Consider the following 21,049-nt stretch of genomic DNA (forward strand, 5'->3'; position numbering starts at 1 on the left):
CACCAGAAACAAGGAGCCAGAGATGCACCTAGACCTCAGAAATAGTGAAACAAACTGTAATGTATGTGCGTATATCAGTCTGCAGATTTATTCACACACCTCTAGTTGTTCATCCTGTAGCAGGTGTAGTACCAGAGCTCTCACGTCACCGACAGCCTGGGCATCACTGAGGAAAGTGAAAAGATTGTAGAAGACCATAACCTGCAGGTAGGTGAGAACGGTGTAGCGTGCGTGCCACGAGCTGCTCCTTGAGATCTGTAACAAACAGTGCCAACTGCTGGTCAAATCACACATTAAACCCTCACATTCACACATGACTCATACTGTATGTGCTGAGTGTGTGTGCCTTATGGGCACTGACAGTCACCTCTTCAAGTGCACTGAGGACTTGTGGGATCTGTTCTGAGTACAGCAGCCCCTGGGACATGAGAGACAGACATGTCTTAGCGTCTCTCTTCATCTCATCATAGCTGTCGTCATTCTCCACAGGAGCAATCTAGAGAGAGAGTGAGAGACAGGCTTAAAAACACAAGACTTGCAGACAGTGAACTAAACTAGTCAAAACTGGGACTCACTTTGAAGAGGAGAGGGAGGAGACGCAGCTGTTCCGGGACAGCAGAAGAGAAGGAGTGTCCAGTGCTGGTAATCAACCACTTCAACACTAAAACGAACAGAAAACACTGTTACCCCAAATAGCCCTGGACCACAAGCACTTCTGCACACTTGTTCAAACACAAACAGAAAGGTATACAAAATAAATACACACCAGTTTTGAGTAATCTGATGGCCTGTGTCCTCTCATCTTGATCTGACTCCGTGTTTCCCTCCACTATGTGGTTTTGGATCTCCTCCTCGCCCTCGGTTAAAGGCTTGAGTCTGGCCAGCACACGCTCCGTGAACTCTCCGATGCGTGGGGACGTGGTGGGCTGAGTGTGTGGCAGGTTCACATCGATCATGAAGATGTAGGTGAGCACACTGAGAGATAGGAGAAGAAGAGAGAGAGACAATGAGTGGATCTAAATGTGTTGCTATAATACGGAGGGTTTTAATAAAAAATTTGCTCTGAAAAGTCTAAACATATGTTCAAGCACATACCTGCCGATGCGTTCGCGAACGTTCTTGTAGACCTGAGTGAGCTTGGGCTCGAGGTACTGCAGTAACCTGTGAAGCAGCTCTGGGACTCTCCACTGCTGCTGAGCAAGACCTCCCTGCAGCACATACAGACGGCTGAAACACAGAGACACGGACAAACTTAGACATGTAGCAATGAAATATAAAGAAGTCACAGTGATCATTTCCCCTCTTTAAACCATAACATTCAGCTTTCAGGAGATGAAGTGTTGCAGTGATGTCATACCAGGCGTCCATAAGCGAGCCTCCTTTTCCTGTGACCGGTGCTTCCATCAGCAACTCGAACAGCCAGTGGAGCTTTCGTGGGTCTCGGCTCTCCTGTACAACACACACATATGTACACAAGGAATAATTCAGCTGGGAAAATATGAAAGCATATACTACTGTTTAAAAGTTTTGGGAAGGTAAGACTTATTCATGTTTTTGCAAGAAGTCTTATACTCACCAATGCTGCATTTATTTACAAAATATTATTTAGATTTAAAATAACGATTTTTTAGTTTAATATATTTTAAAATGTAATTTATTCCTGTGATGGCAAAGATAAAATATCAGCATCGTTATTCCAGTCTTCAGTGTCACATGCTCCTTCAGAAATAATTCTAATATGATGATTTGATGCTCAAGAAACATTTATTGGTATTATTAATGTTGGGGAAAAAAGTTGTGCTGTTTAAAATTGTGGAAAAATTTTTTTAGGATTCTTTGATGAATAGAAGTTTTTCTTTCTTTTTCTGCTAAGTATTTTTTTTTCAAGAATCTTATATAAATAAAAAGTTCAAAAGAGCAGCATTTATTTGAATAGAAATCTTTTGTAACATTATAGATGTATGTAGAGTCATTTTCAATTTAATGCATCCATGTTGAAAAATTTTTATTCTTTAAAAATAAAAATAAAACTTACTGATGCTGAATTTTTGAATAGTACAGTAAATCCACAGATTGCCTGGTCATTAGCCTCATTTATTGTAGAATATGAGATAAAATTTAATCTACAATCAGTGTTGGGTGTAATGCTTTATCAAGTAATTAATTACTGTAATTTAATTACGTAATTAAGTACTCAATGTTTCTGTAATTTTATTACATTTACTTCTTATGTAACTGCATTAAATACGGTACATACTATAGAACAACTATATATAAAACAATAGTGGATTTAACATCAAAATTTAACATGTAATGTTTAAAATGTATTTTTTTTATGTAATTTTTTCACTTCAAATACTTTGGACAGTTAAAAAATAATTTATGCAATTTTATATTATTTATTTCAGTTTCATGTCTATCATTGTTCAACTGGTCGAGGTTGATATGGAATTTATAATGCAATACGTTTTACAGAGAGCAATTAGTACAGTAATCTACACTGTTGAAGATGTAATTAGTAGCTAGTAATTCATTACTTTTTTAGAGTAACTTACCCAAAACTGTCCACAATTTGAAATAGTTTAGCAAATATTTTTCCCAAAACCAAGTGATGTGAAGCATACCAATAATCATACATCCCAATAAAAGACAAGTACATGGTCAAAAATATCCTTACGCAGGCAGTGGCAATGCAGGTGCCCCAGTCCGCATACGTCTCTATGGTGATATTGGAGAGAGCTTTACGGAGGAGTGGACATAGCAGAGCCCACAGTTTTTCCACCTGAAACACACATATACAGACTCAGGCAAAGGGTGTTTAAACCATCATTCTGGTCCAAAGAGCCAGAGTCCAAAAAGTTGAGACCCAAGTGTTCAGGTGTGTAACAATGCTGATGTTGAGGACTCGTTGAAATGCACATGTGTGCAAATACCTTGCTGTAGCTCCAGTGTTTGGAGCCCCTGATGAGTCCAGAGATGATCTCCGCCACACAGCGCTGGGTGCTTTCATGAGTATCCGCAACCAGACGCTCCATATGAGGCTTCAGCAAGGGCAGGAAGGCATCATCAAAGTTCCGGAAAAGGCCCTTTTACAACACAAGACATTTTTATGAAGCAAGCGATCAATCATTTTTAATTTGGAGAATACTGTTTGTTTGGATGCCACTCAGATATAGACCCAAATTGGTTTGAACAAGCCTGAAAACCTGGCTCATAAACTTCTACAGTCTACATTTCACTGGGTTTGAAAAACAGACTGTAGACGTGCGTCTAAATACTCTCACCTTAAAGAGGCAAAATCGCCGTGGGCTGAATTTATCATTCCCCTTCCTGTCCTCCAGAGACAAATAGTGGATGAACTGATCGATGAACAGCCGGTCTGAGAAATGATCATATATGATCCGTTCACTCTACAACACAGAAAACAGGCATAAACGAACCTAAACAAAAAAGACAGACTGAAATATAAAACCTCTGAAATTATGAGGTGGTACAAGCATATTTTGAGTTTTGAGGAACAAAACTTGGTTTGGTTTAGATGTTACTAGAATTGAAATTGAGTATACCTCATTCATCTCTTCTCTTGTTTTGCCCTGTTTGGGCTGTTCCTCAGGAGGGGCATAGAGCATCAGGTTCCTAAAAAAAGAAATAAAATAATAACATATTTAGCAGTTGTTTTGTCTAGCTTTTGAAGATCAGCACAAAATGTGTTTTATATTATATACTACCATTCAAAAGTTTGGGGTCAGTAAGATTTTTATTTTAAAGAAATTTTTAACTTTTATTCAGTTTTGGATGAAAAGGATAAATTAAAGGATGAAAAGGAAAAATTAGTCATTTATCATGTTACAAAAGATATGAATTTCAAATAAATGATGTTCTTTAAACTTTCAATTCAGTCCTGAAAAAAAAAGGATTATGTGACTGAAGACTTTAAATTGTAATTATATTTTAGAATATTACGGTTTTACTGTATTTTTTTTATCAAATAAATGCAGCCTTGGTGAGCAGGAGAGACTTCTTTCAATAACATTTAAAAAATAATAATATTAAAAATCTTATAATGAAAGGGGAGATCCTTTGGCTTCAGAATGGTTTCAGGCCTTATTCAGAACTTTGCAGAGGGAAAATTCATTAGTAAACAACTTTTAATTTTCTTCACACAAAGCTATTATGTTTGGCTTTGGGAGATGTGAAATATGGTGAATGAGTCATATGGACCACTTTTACTGTGTTTTTTGGAGCTTGACAGCCTCTATGAACTGTTGATATATGGAAAAGAGCTTTGTAATGAGTCAAAACCTCCTCTTTTGTGTTCCACAGAAAAAAATGTATAATAACAGCAAACAGTTATTTTCCATGTGTGGGTAAACTCTTCCTTTAAGCACTGTGTGTGTACCGTGGCCATGTGGAATAACCCCAGTGGGTTTTCTCAATGAAGCAACATTCATCCCAGTCCTGTTGGGAGCGCGGCAACCTGCTGCTGTCATACTGCATCCACTGGTTATCAGGCCTGTCTCCCACCAGCAGAGAGCCTAGAGCTTTACCATCACCTAAATGAAGAACAGGAAATCACAAATCTCAGATATACTTTGATATGTGTCCATCTAGTAAGACTACAGATGGTATTCAACCAGAATGAGTTTTTCTGCCGCCAGGGGTAACGCAGCGGTTGCGGCAGGAAATGCATTTCTGCTCTTGACCGTAAGTGGCGCTATAACCAATAGCTGGAACATTAAGCACTTATATGATAAGTAATTAGGCAAGATTAAACATTATAATACAATATTATATTTCTGTTATTATTATTACCTGTAATTTATTTAAATTACTTTATCTTCATTTACAAGGAAAAACATAACAATTACTGAGCAATGTTACAAACGGTCTCTTTGCGCCATCTGGTGGTGATTTCACGAATGAGTGTCACATGTGACTGGGTTGTATTTAAAGGGTTAGTTCACCCAAAAATGAAAATTCTGTCAATAATTACTCACCCTCATGTTGTTCCAACCCCGTAAGACTTTCGTTCATCTTCGGAACACAAATTAAGATATTTTTGATTGAATCTGAGAGCTGGATCATTCCTTCATAGGCTTCTAAGACATTATAACTTGCTGCAAATGCATTAAAGGAACACTCCGACTTTTTGGGACTTTAGCTTATTCACAGTATCCCCCAGAGTTAGATAAGTCCATACATACCTTTTTCATTTCTGTGCGTTCTGTAAGTGTTATTTGACGCACCCGCTGCTAGCCTAGCTTAGCACAAAGACTGGATGTAAATGGATAAGGTAGCATACTAATCCCAATAAGTGACAAAATAATGCAAACATTTTCCTATTTACATGTTGTGATCTGTATAGTCACAGCGTGTACAAATAACAAGGCTATATGAGACAGAGACCATTTTTAATCGTATAAATACTGGGAACTATATTCTCACTAGGCGTAGGGGCACAGCTACTTGGGCGGAGTACTGTGAATAAGTCCCAAAAAGTCGGAGTGTTCCTTTAAAGATATCGATAATATAGTCCAAGTGACTCCAGTGGCTCAATCTTAAGTTTATAAAGCGACGAGAATACTTTTTGTGCGAAAAAAAAAAAAAAAAAAAACGACTTTATTCCACTTTTCATTTCCTTCTCTCTGGACCTCGAGTTTTTTCACGTAGTGCACATCGTTATTTTTTTTTTTTTCGCACAAAAAGTATTCTCGTCGCTTTATAAACTTAAGATTGAGCCACTGTAGTCACTTGGACTATATTAACGATGTCTTTAATGCATTTTCTGGGGCAGCAAGTTATAATGTCTTAGAAGCCTATGGAGGAGTGATCCAGCTCTCAGATTTAATCAAAAATATCTTAATTTGTGTTCCGAAGATGAACGAAGGTCTTACGGGGTTGGAACAACATGAGGGTGAGTAATTACTGACAGAATTTTCACTTTTGGGTGAACTAACCCTTTAACGTTGCAGTCTCTCAGCGGCGGGAATAGGCATTTTGGTTGACTACCTACTGTATATACTCACTTCTTACTGTACGGTTAAGTGTACTCACATGACTGAAGAGAGGTTTTGAGTTCAGAAATGTCATAGGGATTCACTGCCACTTTCTTGTGAGGTCTCTTGAGCTGCTTTAGAATTCCACTCACTGCGGATATTGCACCCTGAGCAATAAATAGCACAAAACAAGAAACATGTTTTTGTTTTTGCTTTCCTTTCACAGATATGTTCTGAAGTATAATTTTGAACAAACGCACATTGCGAACTAAGAGAGAGTCGTGGTTCAGGCTCTCAATGAAAAAGAGGACTGCAGAGGAAGGCAAGGGCTGGTCATCTCTCAGCATTAGAGAGAGGAAGCCGATCGCTATCTGCTCAAACTTCCAGGGTCTGCAAAATAAACCAGCATGGGATCAATGAACTTCCATTACCATCCAGTCTTTTGTAAATCCTTACAAATAATTCAGAGACTGCAATCACAAAGAACAATTTCAATAACAGCAAAATAAAGATATTTTAGCATAACTATTCCTGTAAACCCTGTAAAACAAAGTGCTGTTCATTCTAACCAGACGTACATGTTTCGGTCGTAAAGGCAGTCCAAAAGATCCACCACTAGCTTCTCATACTTCCTGTTAGGATTGATAAAATAAAAAAAATAGCTCAGTTTTTGAGTATATCCACAACTTAACCGGATATAAACTTGTGAAGCATATTTGTATGCAGTTTTTAAGCATTTACTCACTGCACTGAGTCTTTGTTTTTCTGTTCCTGTCTCTTTCTTCCCTCCAGTTCCTCCTGTTCAGAGGCATCACGTGGGGTCGGTTCTGGATTACTGGATTTCATAATTTTTAGGGCAACATCCACACAACTCTCCGGAATCTGAATACAAAACGAAAGATAAAAGTGTAAAGATACATATGTCACAAGAAAAACGGAGTTTGTATAGAAAGAAAAAGGTCAAGCTGAGGTGTGCAATGTCAACAAACACATTAGCATTTAAAGTTTTTAATTTATATAATTATGTTAATATGTTAACAGGAAAGCCTTTATTTATAATTCAGTTTATGCATCTCATTCATTTAGGCTGCTAATTGCTGAACTCACAGAAAAGTCAAAACCGATGGTCTCGTACTGGCGGTGGATCTTGTCGGCCAGGTCATCGAAGAGCCGCACGATTGAAGGCTTCTCCAGAGACATGGAGGGGCTCATGCCAGAACGAACAATGGCAGGCCATGTCAGAGCGATGGAGTCCCAGTACTGCAGGGTAGCAAGACAGACCCCAGTGTGGTTCCCTAACAGACAGTACAAGGCACCCTGGAGAAGAGTAACACAGACAGATCAAGTATGATCCTATTCAGTTTCCTATATCCTATATCAACAGAAAGAGAACAGATTTTTAGTTTCTTTCAGGGTGTATACATTGTGAGAGACCTACTTTGAATTGCTGCTGGGTGACGTCAGTGCGGCCTGGGTCCAGGTACTCCAGCACGGAAGGGATGATGTCTCTGCAGCAGAAGTTGTAGGTTGACAATGCTGTGAACAGCGCATTCTGAGCTTTACTCCTCACCTGAGGTAAGAGAGAGAGAGGCTATTCATGTTGCATTCATTGCGTTTGAATGTGAATGCATAAGTGTGTGTGTTTGTGTATGGTGTTGTCATACCTGACTGTATCTGCTGGTAGACAGTCTGAGCAGGTCCTTCATCAGGTCCTGATGAACATACCTGTAGCTACACCCATCTATGGTCAGATTTCTTAACTGAAACACAAACAGGCATAAACACACTCAAAACTACTGAAATCATAACTTGGTGAAGTCTTTACGATACACTTTTATCTAATGGGAAGCAAGTTATACATATTATAAAGCATTCCTCTCATAAAAACCTGTCCAGGTCATGCATTTTACCCCAAAATTTAAAGTTTTTTTTATTTTGAAGAAGAAGAGTAAAAAAAATTAAAAAATTTAAAGAAATGAATACTTTACTCCACAAGGATGCACTAAGTGGATAAAAAAATGACAGTTAAGACACTTATTAATGTTACAACAAATATTTCTTGAAAAAAAAAAAAATCCACAAAATATTAAGCAGTGCAACTGATTTGAACATTAATAATAATAATAAGTAATGTTTCTTGAGCATCAAATCAGCATATTAGAATGATTTCTGAAGGATCATGTGACAGTGAAGACTGGGGTAATGAGTGCAAAAAAAAAAATCATCTTTACCATCACAGGAATAAATTACATTTTAAAATATATTAAAAGAGTTATTTTGTAATGATATATTTAACAATATTACTGTATTTTATAATAAAAAAAGCAGCTTTTGGTTAGCATTAAAAACTTTTCAAAAACCTCAATCTTTTGAACGGTAGTTATACAAAACATACAAAATAGTTATTGAAATAAAAGTTATTTTATTGAAAAAAATGACCCAGCAATTTTCTTGACAGGTTTCATAAGATTCACCCAAATGCTCTATAAAATATATTAAGATTATTATTATTATGAGTTACCTCATGTTGCAGCATGACTCTGTCTATGAGTAGAGCTCTAATGTGCTGTTTACTGCCGTGAAGCTGGAATGAAGAGAGAGTGTCAGTATATTGACTACTTGTCAAATATAGAGAAGATGGACATTAAATGTGTCTCACCTTGTTCTCCATAGACCTCTTAATCAGACTGAAACTCTTCCAGCGGGAGTCGAACTCATGTTTGTGTGAGCCTTTAAAGTGGAGCAGGTCATTGATGATCTATCGAGAGAACACCAAACATAGTTCACGCCAATGCTTATTACCAAAAAAATAAATATCACACACACACAAATGTTGGAGAAAACCTGACAGTGGTTCACCTTTATAATGGAGAAGAGGGATTTGATGTCGTCTTCTGAGTGCTCTAGTGTGTAGTCTGTATTGATACATTAAAAACAGCTTTCATTTCACTCAATATGTAAGAACTTTCATTCATTAAATATCTTTATAGATGTTAAAAGGTTTGGAAACAAAACCTTAAAGTTTAAAACTAGAAAGGGTATTTAAGTATCTTAGTATGTTGAAGTAACTTACGTAGTAAAGGTCTAATTGTCTTACAGATGTCCTCTCTGTAGTTCTCTCTAGACAGGTCTGCCAATCAATCAATAATCAATAATCAATATAATCCACTGCAAAGCAATTTATTCATTAATCAATGTAGCTCCAGTACTGATTTAAAACAAGGAAATGCTCACTTACCATAGTCTACTCCAGTGTACACTTTTGTCTCGTTTAGCTGAACCATACTGTTGATCCTAAATGAGAAGCATTAAAAAGTTAAAATATTACCAAATGAATATATTTAAAAAGAAGTTTACCAGAGCATCAAATATAGTTGGACAATCCATGCAATGCTAAAATCACAGATGTTTGCAGATTTGTTGTTTTTAACTGTAGTACACTAGCGTTCAAATGTTTTGGGTCAGCAAGATATTTTTATGTTTTTGAAACAAGTCTCTTATTTTCAACTAGTCTGTATTTATTTGATCAGTAAAAACTGTAATATTGCGAAATATTATTACAATTTAAAATAGCTACTATCTATTTTATTATATTTTAAAATGTATTAAATCCAAATTTTCAGCATCATTACTCCAGTCTTCAGTGTCACATGGTCCTTCAGAAATCATTCTAATACGCTGATTTGATGCTAAAGAAACATTTCTTATTATCAATGTTGATAATCTTTGATTGATGAATAGAAAGTTCAGAAGAACAGCATTTATTTGATATGAATATAAATCTTTTTCAACGTTGTCACTTTTGATCAATTTAATGCATGAATAAGTATTAATTTCTTTAAAAAAACAAAACAATTCTTACTGACCCCAAAAAACGTTGCACGGTAGTGTACATTGTGTGTGTTACTCACAGCTCCGGGACGGGTTCTCCATTCATGGGGGGCAGAAGGGGGCTTGCTCCCAGAAGACAGTTATGAACAATAGACAGACTCTGAAGAACATCATCCCTAAAGAGACATAACACAAATTAGTAGAGCAAATTATTCTTTCTCTGATCTTTTTCCTTGAATGTTCTTTTGTGGATCAATGGCATCAAAATATCATTTGTCCATGAAAGAAACAAAAACATCTATAAGCTAATAAATCATTCTTGAATAATAGTCTTTGACTTCTGTAAATCAGTGAAACATGGTGTGTCTACCACAGGGTCCAGGGAGTATTTAAAAACATTTGGATTAAAAAAAAATATATGTATTTTTTTGCCTAATAAACACCTGAACACATTCAGCCCCCTTCTGAAGAAAGTATAATATGAATTTAAAGGATCAAATTTCTGGTTTGGTGTTGATACATAGGAACTTACTGATGGGGCTGTGTGGGTGCACAAGACAAAAAGAAAGAAGAGTTTTTATGAATTCAAACAAGGCTGACCTGCTCATGTCCTGTTCTCCCTGTGTGTGTTTCTGCAGACGCTGGAGTTCCGGCTTTAACAGCAGATCCAGCAAGTAGAAAACAATCTCTTTCTCTTCTGTGCTGGGTACGTGCCACTGGATGTCCAGCTTCCACAGGTCTCCAGGCCGACCCCAGTCCTGATCCAGAGAGGAGACAGAGATATCAGTGTAATATCAGCCTCCATTACATGATTTTTGAAGAGACAGTATTGAAGAAACAATACTATTGTTTTGTTAAATTAAGTTTACTGAATGTCATCCTTGTTATCTTATCTTGACCTTTCTTTAAACTGCCCATATTATGCTTTTTTGTATGTTACCTTTCAGGAGGTCTGTAATATACCTCTTTGTGAGTGTAAAAAGTCAGCATAGTTTCAGAGTTATTGTCACCCATTCTGAGCTGCCTGAAATGAGTCGCCAGTAATTCCAGTCTTACTTTCTGCACAAACCTACGTAGGTTTGTAACACCTTTGCTGAGAATGCTGAAGCAGAGTCAAGTTCAAATGAACCACGCATTAAGACGTCAGACAGTTAGGAAGAGTGACGTCTGTCTGTCTAAGAAAAGGTGCTTAGGCATACCAAGGCTAAAGAGGGTGACGGAGCTCCACTAATCCGTTCATTTACTCAAACATCTCATCTCTTCCTCTTCAGAGATATTTGATAGGATAAAAGTAAAGCCTGGTCACAGGTGCAAACACAGAAATATCCTAGTGGGGACTTCCCAGTCACTCTGTTGTTGTGAATGGTAATGTGCACATTTTGGAATAAATTTTTTTTTATATATATATATATATATATATATATATATATATATATATATATATAAAAAAAGTAAAAAAACATTTTATATATATTATATAAATTAAATTATAAAATTATAGTAGATGTCAATGAGATATATATAGTCTCATTGACATCTACTATAAAAAAATTTTTATGACTATACCTAATAATAATATTTTATAGAATATACATTTTTACTAACATTAACCCTAAAACATAACATTTGGCATTTTGAAATATAAATTGTTATTAAAACAGAAATTACATTTGATTGATCTCATTTGTTTCTCCTAGACATCACTTCTATTACTGCAAATTGGGAGCAATGGAGACTTGCTTAAATCTCCTTCTGTTTCTCAGATATTTCTCTGAGAAAAGACCTCAGTAATCAAACGCATATCTTCTCTAGAGTTTCAGAAGAGATTTCAATGATATCTCAAACTCAGTTTAGATTTACCAAGATAGATGTCAGAGATGTTTACTTGACATAAAACTGATTTAAGTTACCTGTATGCTTTCCACAAATGGTCTATACCAGGGCTATTCAATTAGTTTCATTCGAGGGCCGCATTATCAAATCGGAAAGTTGAGGTGGGCCGGTGAGTTGGTTTGGGGGTTTATCTTATTTATTGAAACATAACAGTTTCAATAAATAAGCTAAAATAACCCTAAAGAAGTGTGGTATTTACTTGGAAATGTGGTACCCAACAGTATGCAAATATATAAAACCATAATAAATAAAAACTTGATAATTTACAGCTGTGTACAACTATTTTCCTTGGAACAAATAAATTATTTATACAAACTTATAGCTGTTGGTGAGAAATAATAATTATTTTATTTATAATTGTTATGCTTAAATGAAAATATTCTGACAGTGAGACTTGTTAACCACAGGCTCCCACTGTATAAAAAATGCCTAAACACAAGTTAAAAACTGCACCTTTACAAAGAAACTGACATAATTTCATAACAAGCATTAAATATATATTCCTCTACCCACCTAATAAATCTAATGCAATATAAATCACTATATTTACTATTATACTATATAATATTATAGTATATATTTACTATATTTATTTATTACTACATAGTATTCAATATAAATATTGCACATTTCTGCCCAACCATGGTAAATTACTACAGTAAATGTGGTAAATGTTTGTAAGGGTGATTAGGGGATTTAAAGTCTTCTAATTTCGTTCATGCCACAATGTTTCTCCTGCTTTCCTCATCAGTCTTGTTGGGAATGTTGAGGCTGTTTCATCCGATTTAATACTAATTAAATCATCGAGTGATTTGTGGTTTGTAACAGAAATGTTTCTGTCGAACTGAAACGCTTCCACTGGTTGTCGCAACGCTGTTTAATATTAGTGTGTCCGGGACCGGGAGTAAACGCAACTCCGCGCTGGGCCGTGTTTAAACAACTAGTGAAACAACTGAAAACATCGCTATTTGTTGTAACTGTACTGAACGAGAAACCGCTTCAGATGATTCAGTGACGGAGCAGTCCGAATGAATCCGAATAGTTTTAGACCGTTATGCAAGCGCGTTTAGAAAGAATCGAACCAAAAGAATGAATCATTCACGAATGATTGGTAGCCTATCGCTGGTTCAGTCGACATAAATTCGGGACACATATAATAACTGCTGAAATATTCACACGTAAAACGTTTCTCAGGTCAATCGGAGCGAAAAGAGGAGGAGGGAGGTTGGTGCCGTCGGGCCGCATGGAGATGATTGGCGGGCCGCATGTGGCCCGCGGGCCGCCAATTGAATAGCCCTGGTCTATACTCTTACTGTGTCTCAATTTTTTTTTAAACGGACTCTTAAAATGGGTTCTTCAGGATTACAACAGAAGATTTCAGATTTTTTTTCTTAGCAGAGATGAGGCCTGTGTCACTATGAGAGGTTTAATGTTTTTTTCCCTTGAGGCTGACCTTGATTGGTAGGTATGTGTCAGTGTGCTGCTGGGCACCACGAGGAACGCTGCAGTACTCTCTGGGATAGATGAGGGATAGGGAACGCAGGGTGTGATAGAGCATCTTACAAGCCAGACTGTAGCCCGGCTTACATTTCAGGTGCAGAGTCAACTGAAGAATCTGCACTAGCTGAGACCTGTAGAGCAGCAGCTGATCGCCATCCACACGGGTCACCTACAGACAAAGACAAGGACTGTGATCTTATACATCTCTGTCTAGATATGTTTCTCAGAATCTAGAGTCAAGTTACAATTACAAGAGTAAGACAATTAATGTTTTACTTTATTTTTGATCAGATAAATGGTGAACATAAGAGACTTTATTTAAAACATTAAATAATCTTACCGATAGATATATATAAATAGAAATATATATATTTATATTTAAAATAGTAATTTCTAGCTATAGATTTCTATGATTTCAGCATTTACAAAGTTACACAGCTACTTATCTACGAGTTGTAGAATCGAGTGACTGACCTCAGACAACAGCTGGAGGTTCCACATCAGTTCTTTATCAAGCTCCTCTTCATTTAATACCTCTTCATCTGAGAACACATGGTATGTTAACAGGAAACGCACAACACATGTAGCAATCCATATACTGACATTAACACATTAGGTGCATGTGCCATGTGGAACTTACTGGATGAGATTTGTAATATGGCATTACAGCAGTGAGGCAAAAAGAGCTTCAGAGCCTTTGCTGGGTGACACTAAAAAGGAGAATAATCATTTGAAATTGTTTTGAGAAACGCTGTCAGCTGTGAATGTCTGTGAGTTGAGCTCAGGTCACTGACCTTGGTTGCAGCTCGGCACATGTCTGCTACCATTCGTCCAGCAACGTGAGTCTCAAAAATGTTTGTAGTGGCGAAGTTGAAGACTTTTCCAAGAGCCACCTGTGAAAATGAATGAAATATGTTCAGGTATCATCACATAGTCATAGCAGCCCTACAGAAATACACTTCAGTTTAAAAGTTTGGGGTCTATAATATTTTTTTTATGTCTGTAAGATTCAGAAAGGACACATTAAATTGATCAAAAGTGACAGTAAAGACATATATGATACAAAAAACACTTTTGAATGGTAGTGTATGTTATGACTAGCTCTAACTCCATGTGTGTGTTTGTAATGACCTGGAATATTTCCATGGAGCATTGTGTGAGGATAGTATAGAGTGTGGAGGACAGGCCCAGCTCCAACAGACTCTCTAGATGAGTCATTTTCTCTGTCTCCATCTCCTCCCGAGTCTGTTCCAGAGTACTGATGTCAATCAGTGCAAAACACCTAAATACACAAACATAAGAGGGAGAATGAAGATACAGAAAGAAAAAACACATGTACAGTATTTATTCGGTACTCTGAGTTCTGTACCTATCAATAAATTGAAGAACAAAATCCTCAAACTCTGCAGAGGCAGAACACAACTCTTTTTCCACCTGCACAAAGAAAAATCAAAGGAAAGACTGAGTCGCACATGAACTATGGCACGTAAAAATAATATAAGGACGGGAGGATATCTGACCTGCGTGAGGTCATTTCTTGTCTGAACAGCAGCAGAACAGTCCACCAATGGCACAAGAGTAACAAAAGTTGCTAATAACTGGAATGTTATCTGAAAAAAATAAGAGAAATATTTGAAAACATACACACCTCCACATGAAAAGCGAAATTTGTGTTTCGCTATGGGTGTGTAATTTACATTGTAGAACAAAACGCTTTACTTTACTCATCAATTGAAAAACTCTACTATAAAACCCCACAGCAAAATCTCGAGGTGAACCAAAGGGTAATTTTGTTATGTGCTTGCTTTTATTTATTTTTTAATGTTTCTATTTATCTTTAATTTATATTTATTTCATATTAATTTATATTATATTTCTTTTTAGTTTTAATGGTTCAATTTAAGCTCATTTATTTCAGTTCTAATTGTTTAGTTTATCATCTATTATTTATATTTTATTTCAGATTTATTTCCAACCGTTATAGTTTCAGTTGATAGCAACACTGTCTTAAACAGACTCTCACCATACACTTGCTGAAGTCATTGGGGTCGACCCCCGGCAGAGCCCTCATGAGGAGAGGCAGCATGTGTGTGGGGCCCTCTGGAAAACTCTTGCCCCCGGCCACCAGGCTCCGTGCCACACTGATCATACAGCTTAAAGTGGCGGTCAGCTGGTGAGGCTCAGTGAGGGTCTCCATGGCGGGATATGTCCTTAAATTAGAAAAGGGTCCCAAAAATGCTTTTATGTGATAATGATCAAGCAAACCATCAGCTGATCATCAATTTATGTAGTCTTAATGTAATGTAATGTTATTGTAAGTTGTTAACTTAAAAAGACATTAGCATGTGCTTTAAACAAACAAATACACACACACTTACTTCTCCAGCACTGGAGGAATGACCAGCTCGGGTCTGAGCAGGGCAAGGTTTTGCAGGGCCTGGGCAGCATCCAGACTGCCGGTTTTGCTAAACATGGCAAGAAGGACGGGCTCCTTCATGCTCTCGACAAAGTCTGTGATGTCCTGCTCACTGAGATGGTGGCTTTCGGGAACAGGGGTCAGCCACGTTGGCGTCCGGTAACGTTCTCGATGCAGACGTTTCACAACGCTGGCAGGTAAACGCTGAAGGAGTTTCATGAGTTTCATCTGGGGACGGACAGAGCAAAAAAAAATGTTTTTTGATTTTGAACAGGACTTAATATGGAACTTATATTTACATGCAAAATTTAATTATTATTATTTTTCTATTACAGTGAAGGGGAGGAGGAAGGAAATCATTGGGGAGAAAGAGGGGAAATGGCCTGGAAATGGTGCTCTGACCACAATGATATTATTACAACTGGGAAACGGACCGAATGAACAAAATTCCCACCCGGCACCCACATCTGTAATGGGTCTGTAATAATGAGATTTATTTTTCTAAGGAGACAAAGGGTCATTGAAGACTAAAATAAATTAAGCAAACATGGAATCGTGGATGGTTTCACTTTTTTTTTTTTTTTTTTTTTTTGTTCTGAGCATTTACGGTCAAAAAACAAAAACAAAATCCATTTGATGAAAGGGACGGATATTAACTTCAACTTCAGATTCCCATTTCAACAAGTGAGCATGTCGGCCTTCGACACATTCCTCACTGTCATAAAGCGTTCTGTACCCTGTGATGCCCACCACAAACAAAAATCACACAACTCATTTGCATCAAAGGAAGAACACTTTCTGTAAGCTTCTAAAAAACAAATCAGATGTTCTACAGACTGAACATCTCATCAACAATGTGGCGACAATAAAAGGACAAAGCTTTCGCAGGGTTTTACTGTGACAACTAGATGCCTCTCGCAGACAAAGCAAACACGCAACCCTGGAAAGATGAGCTGTCCTCGTCTATGAGGAGATGCTTCCAGGAAAAGAATGGCATGTATTGTTGATAGCAGCAGTGTTTTTGAAACGGACACAGCTGCAGGCTCTTCTAAAGCATTCTGGGAGAACGATTCAAATCTGGATGGCAACCCGACTCATTTTGCTCTTTCTTCTTGGTTTTAAAAATCATGTGGTAATGTCTAGATAATCCAGTGAATTTGTTTATTCTTATATTTTTAATTAGTTTATACTTATAAATACTATTATATCATAATTATACTTTATATTTGATATAACATTTATTTATAATAAAGTAGAAATGAAGCATAAATATCAGAATCAGAAATCCCTAGCAGTAACTCACCAGCCAGCGGCCGTGGTTAGAAGGGTGTAAAAACAAGGTGATACTGCTGAAAAGGCCACTGAGCTGGGTCTGGGTCTGTTTGCTTGGACCTCCCTAAAAACACATTAAATATAAAGCAAATGTATTACATCATAACTTGATGGTATTTCAATAGCATATTTTCATTGGAAGGTGCTTTTATTTAACACTGACCAGCAAAGCAGAAATCCAGGTGACCACATGACCGATGTCATAGGCATTCGTCAGATATCTGGAAACCAGCATCTGACTGGATCCTACAGGAAGATTAAGACTCCTCAAGATCCTGGTGAAGATCTGAAAACAGACACAGAATACAAACTGTAGAACCAGCAACACTGAACTAGCTCTGGATTTAATGGCTTAATGTGTACATGAAAATCACTTAAACAAGAAACCTGTTGGTAAAAACAGACAGCGGACTAAAATTTTGGAGCGATGCTCTCACCTTTGGTATATAAGGGTCCCAATCTATGTAACCAATGTTGTCATTTGCCAGTCGTGCAAAAAGACTGACAAGATTCTGGAAAAGACGAAATCGGGTTAACACTAATGTAATGAATCAATGAGGTTGTGAAAGAGAAATCCACAGATTTAACTTCGATAGTGAGACAATCATACCACTTCCCAGCTTGGAAGGTTCTGCACCGACACCCACAGGCTTATCAACTCATCAAACCAAAGTCTGTGGAAACACATAATTCAAATAAAGGTATTTCAGTGTATTTTTAACTCTGGAAAAAATATTATTTGTATTGAATGTGTGACAGTTACGTATTGTACAGTTTTGTATTTTCCAAAGCCAATATAAGTTCTATGATTTCAGCATTCCTGTTTTTTATGTTTTAACAGAAATTTGAGAAGTATGACAAAGTAAATAAAATTGTGTTTTCTTTAAGTTTTTACATTCTAGTTTGTATGAATGACTTTTCAAATTAAATTTCATTTAAAAAATAACAATGGCTATTCCACTCATCTCCATTCTGCAATATACACTACCATTTTAAAGTTTGGAGCCAGTATGATTTTCTTTAAAGAAAGAAATACTGGAAATTGTTGAAAATTCAGCTTTGCCATCATAGAAATAAATTACATTTTAAAACATATATCACAATAGAAAACAGTTATTTTAAATACAATATATATATATATATATATATATATATATATATATATATATATATATATATATATATATATATATATATATATATATATATATATATATATATATATGTATGTATTTTTTTTTTTTTTACAATATTACCATCACTGTATTTATGATTAAATAAATGTAGCTTCGGAGTACATTGGAGCCTTACTGACCCCAAGTGTTTGAATGATAGTGTGTGTGTACTAAATTAATCTTTTCTATCTATGATTTCAAGTCTAGCAGAAAGACTAATAGCACTGACTTTGCAAGGACTCAAAGTGTGTCATAAGGTTCAGACAGTGCTTACTTGTAGCCCTTATCATGCAGCTCTGGGGGGAGTGTGGTGGGCAGGAAGAGCTCAAAATATCCCATCGCCTTCTGCATGGTCTCGTCAAAAGGGCACATCAAAGGTTTCCACTCATCCAGCATCTCCTGTGTTGCTGATTCTGGGAAATAACTGCATGCATACAAACACAGACAGACAGAGAATGATTTTGTTGTTGCTGACACGTCAAGTGTTATGCACGCATATAACATTACTAAACCTTTGTGATGTTTCTCTTTTTTAATATGAATTTAACAGTACCTAAATATCATGTTAAACTGTATGCAGTACAAGTAAACTCTCATTAACTGAATAACATATGCTTTTGTAAAATGAACGAAGCCACTTCAAGAATCACGACATCCTGTCGATCATCTACTGGCCCATACATGAGCAATCTGCAAACAGTGCGTTATCTGAACAAGCTAAAAGTATGAGCTTCACTGACCGAGCGCATGACAACCTTTTCTGTAATCCAAGTTGAGCCGAGAAGAGCTCTGAACATGCAGCCTCACCTCACCCTAGATAACTTCCATAGAGTCTCTTTCTTTTGTGTCACTGTTTTTAAGTAGAAACAAGCCAATCATACGACTGTCTCTTTCTATGTCACTTACACTGTATTAAAACAGTTTTATCCTCATTTTAATAGTCTGTGGTTAAGTGATATTATGTCTTTTTTGACCTCCTGCTAAGGAACGGATTGCACTGATCCTGGGACACTTCGGTCTCTCAGAGACAGGAAACTCCAACAAAGCCAAATTAAAATAGAATTAAAAAGGATTAAATGACTAAGGAGAAACTGAAGATCTATGTGTATGTCTATGTACATTCCAGTCAAATGTTTGGACACAACTGCTCACTCTTTATTAGTTGTCATATACTAAAGACATGAAAACTATGAAATAACTAAAATGACAGTTTAGGAAGTAGTGATCAAAACTTTACATTTATCAGCAAAGCATGATTTCTTCAAAAATAATGATATTATGCTGCTCAAGAAACCGTCCCTTATTATTATCAATGTTGAAAATAGTTGTGATGGTTAATAATTTTGTGCTTAATAATATTTAAAGAATAGAAAGTCTAATTTCTGAAGATTCCCAAAATACTGATTGGTAGTGCATGTCTGGCATAACAAGTATTTGAGTAAATGTAATTAGTTACTGTACATAAGTATATTTTACTGAGTATCAAAGATATTGCCAAATTTTACCCTCTACTTAACTACATTTTTTTATATTAATTTATGAAGAGTAATGCAATTAAATGCAAAAATGCATCTAAAATACTAAAGTACTTAAAATAAGATACTCTAAGACTTTTACTCAAGTCATATTGGAATTTGTGACTTGAAATGGAGTCATTTTTGCTGTAGGATATCTGTACTCAAGTATGGTTTCCGGGTACTCTTTACACCTCTGAAGATATGCAAGTACTTACGGCCTGCAGTTCTTGATTAAGGCCTTCAGAACTCCTTCCACTGAGCTGCAAAAGGAAGAGAAACTTGAAAGTGTCCAAAACTACATATAATAACACTTTAATTCCATGCAAACAATTCTACAATAAACAAAACCAACACACTAGTGTTTGTTAGACCCATTCATGCATTACAAAAACTCCTCAGTCTCCTGTTATAATCCCCCAAAGGTGGGGATGAGTCTAGTGGTGAGGAACTTTTGGGAAGTAGAGTTTTTATTAGGCTGATTGTCCATCTGTGACCTATATGCTGCTTAAAAGCTGGTCAGCAAAGCTATTTTTAAAGTTTTATCAACCCCTTTATCGTGAGCATCTAAAATAGAGGGACTATTTCATGAGATTCTGTTCTTCAATACCAAAACATCAAATCACATTCATCACTCGCATGAAACCCATCAAACACATGCACCATAAAAATCACACAGCTAAACAAATGTAAAAAAGCCTGTGAGTGTCAACAAAAAATTGCAGATATGCGACACCCAGACAGGGCCTCTGACCCTGATGACCTTGGTTTTGAAATAGGCCATAGTAATCTTTCACCTCTGGACTCATTCAGAGAAAATAATGTGATCCACAGTAGGGATTTACTGCTGTAGAGGGAGCCAACAAGGATACTGGAGTATCAGATGTCTGCATTAAAGAGCATGGGTGAAACAGACGCAACAAACACGCTCGGCACTCAGGAACAACGTACAATACGCCGTGTTCAGTGTTGGCTTGGGAATTCCAATTGAGCAACAGAGTGTTATTGAATAGTGTGAGAGCAATACAGCATTGGATTTCACAGTGTGAGTCCAACAGCCTGTGTCGGGGTGCCAGTATTTTTTTTGTGCAATGTGACAAGCATCTCATTTCGCTGACAATCTAATCTAATCTAATCTAATATATATATATATATATATATATATATATATATATATATATATATATATTAGGGCTGTCAAACGATTAATCGCGATTAATCGCATCCAAAATAAAAGTTTTTGTTTGCATAATTTATGTCTGTGTACAGAGTATAATTATTTTCTATATATAAATACACACACATGCATATATATATTTAAGAAAATGTGTTATTTATATATAAAATATTTATATATAATATAAATTATATATAATATAAATATATATACAC

The 21,049-nt window shown here is 36.4% G+C and overlaps 1 protein-coding gene across 1 annotated transcript in view; it reads right to left on the bottom strand.

Annotated features, from left to right (window-relative positions):
* Positions 1 to 21,049, bottom strand: part of psme4a (proteasome activator subunit 4a) — a 33,591-nt gene that overhangs the window by 7,911 nt on the left and 4,631 nt on the right. The window contains exons 5-44 of the mRNA XM_081350198.1: positions 19,876 to 19,920; positions 18,418 to 18,567; positions 17,579 to 17,642; positions 17,406 to 17,480; positions 17,132 to 17,254; positions 16,940 to 17,032; positions 15,599 to 15,864; positions 15,244 to 15,430; positions 14,741 to 14,830; positions 14,590 to 14,654; positions 14,352 to 14,502; positions 14,015 to 14,113; positions 13,861 to 13,930; positions 13,695 to 13,762; positions 13,174 to 13,389; positions 10,428 to 10,585; positions 9,908 to 10,003; positions 9,235 to 9,290; positions 9,070 to 9,126; positions 8,856 to 8,911; positions 8,656 to 8,754; positions 8,518 to 8,580; positions 7,661 to 7,756; positions 7,435 to 7,566; positions 7,104 to 7,313; positions 6,742 to 6,878; positions 6,575 to 6,628; positions 6,257 to 6,386; positions 6,055 to 6,163; positions 4,400 to 4,553; positions 3,567 to 3,636; positions 3,285 to 3,410; positions 2,934 to 3,086; positions 2,678 to 2,782; positions 1,358 to 1,449; positions 1,096 to 1,227; positions 767 to 975; positions 576 to 661; positions 368 to 496; positions 100 to 255 (exon numbers count right to left, since the gene is read on the bottom strand). Coding sequence (XP_081206324.1) covers positions 100 to 255; positions 368 to 496; positions 576 to 661; positions 767 to 975; positions 1,096 to 1,227; positions 1,358 to 1,449; positions 2,678 to 2,782; positions 2,934 to 3,086; positions 3,285 to 3,410; positions 3,567 to 3,636; positions 4,400 to 4,553; positions 6,055 to 6,163; positions 6,257 to 6,386; positions 6,575 to 6,628; positions 6,742 to 6,878; positions 7,104 to 7,313; positions 7,435 to 7,566; positions 7,661 to 7,756; positions 8,518 to 8,580; positions 8,656 to 8,754; positions 8,856 to 8,911; positions 9,070 to 9,126; positions 9,235 to 9,290; positions 9,908 to 10,003; positions 10,428 to 10,585; positions 13,174 to 13,389; positions 13,695 to 13,762; positions 13,861 to 13,930; positions 14,015 to 14,113; positions 14,352 to 14,502; positions 14,590 to 14,654; positions 14,741 to 14,830; positions 15,244 to 15,430; positions 15,599 to 15,864; positions 16,940 to 17,032; positions 17,132 to 17,254; positions 17,406 to 17,480; positions 17,579 to 17,642; positions 18,418 to 18,567; positions 19,876 to 19,920 — 4,627 coding nt within the window. The remainder of the gene's footprint in view (positions 1 to 99; positions 256 to 367; positions 497 to 575; positions 662 to 766; positions 976 to 1,095; positions 1,228 to 1,357; positions 1,450 to 2,677; positions 2,783 to 2,933; positions 3,087 to 3,284; positions 3,411 to 3,566; positions 3,637 to 4,399; positions 4,554 to 6,054; positions 6,164 to 6,256; positions 6,387 to 6,574; positions 6,629 to 6,741; positions 6,879 to 7,103; positions 7,314 to 7,434; positions 7,567 to 7,660; positions 7,757 to 8,517; positions 8,581 to 8,655; positions 8,755 to 8,855; positions 8,912 to 9,069; positions 9,127 to 9,234; positions 9,291 to 9,907; positions 10,004 to 10,427; positions 10,586 to 13,173; positions 13,390 to 13,694; positions 13,763 to 13,860; positions 13,931 to 14,014; positions 14,114 to 14,351; positions 14,503 to 14,589; positions 14,655 to 14,740; positions 14,831 to 15,243; positions 15,431 to 15,598; positions 15,865 to 16,939; positions 17,033 to 17,131; positions 17,255 to 17,405; positions 17,481 to 17,578; positions 17,643 to 18,417; positions 18,568 to 19,875; positions 19,921 to 21,049) is intronic.

Source organism: Scardinius erythrophthalmus, assembly GCF_964197995.2.
Source record: "Scardinius erythrophthalmus genome assembly, chromosome: 21".
NCBI lineage: Eukaryota > Metazoa > Chordata > Actinopteri > Cypriniformes > Leuciscidae > Scardinius > Scardinius erythrophthalmus.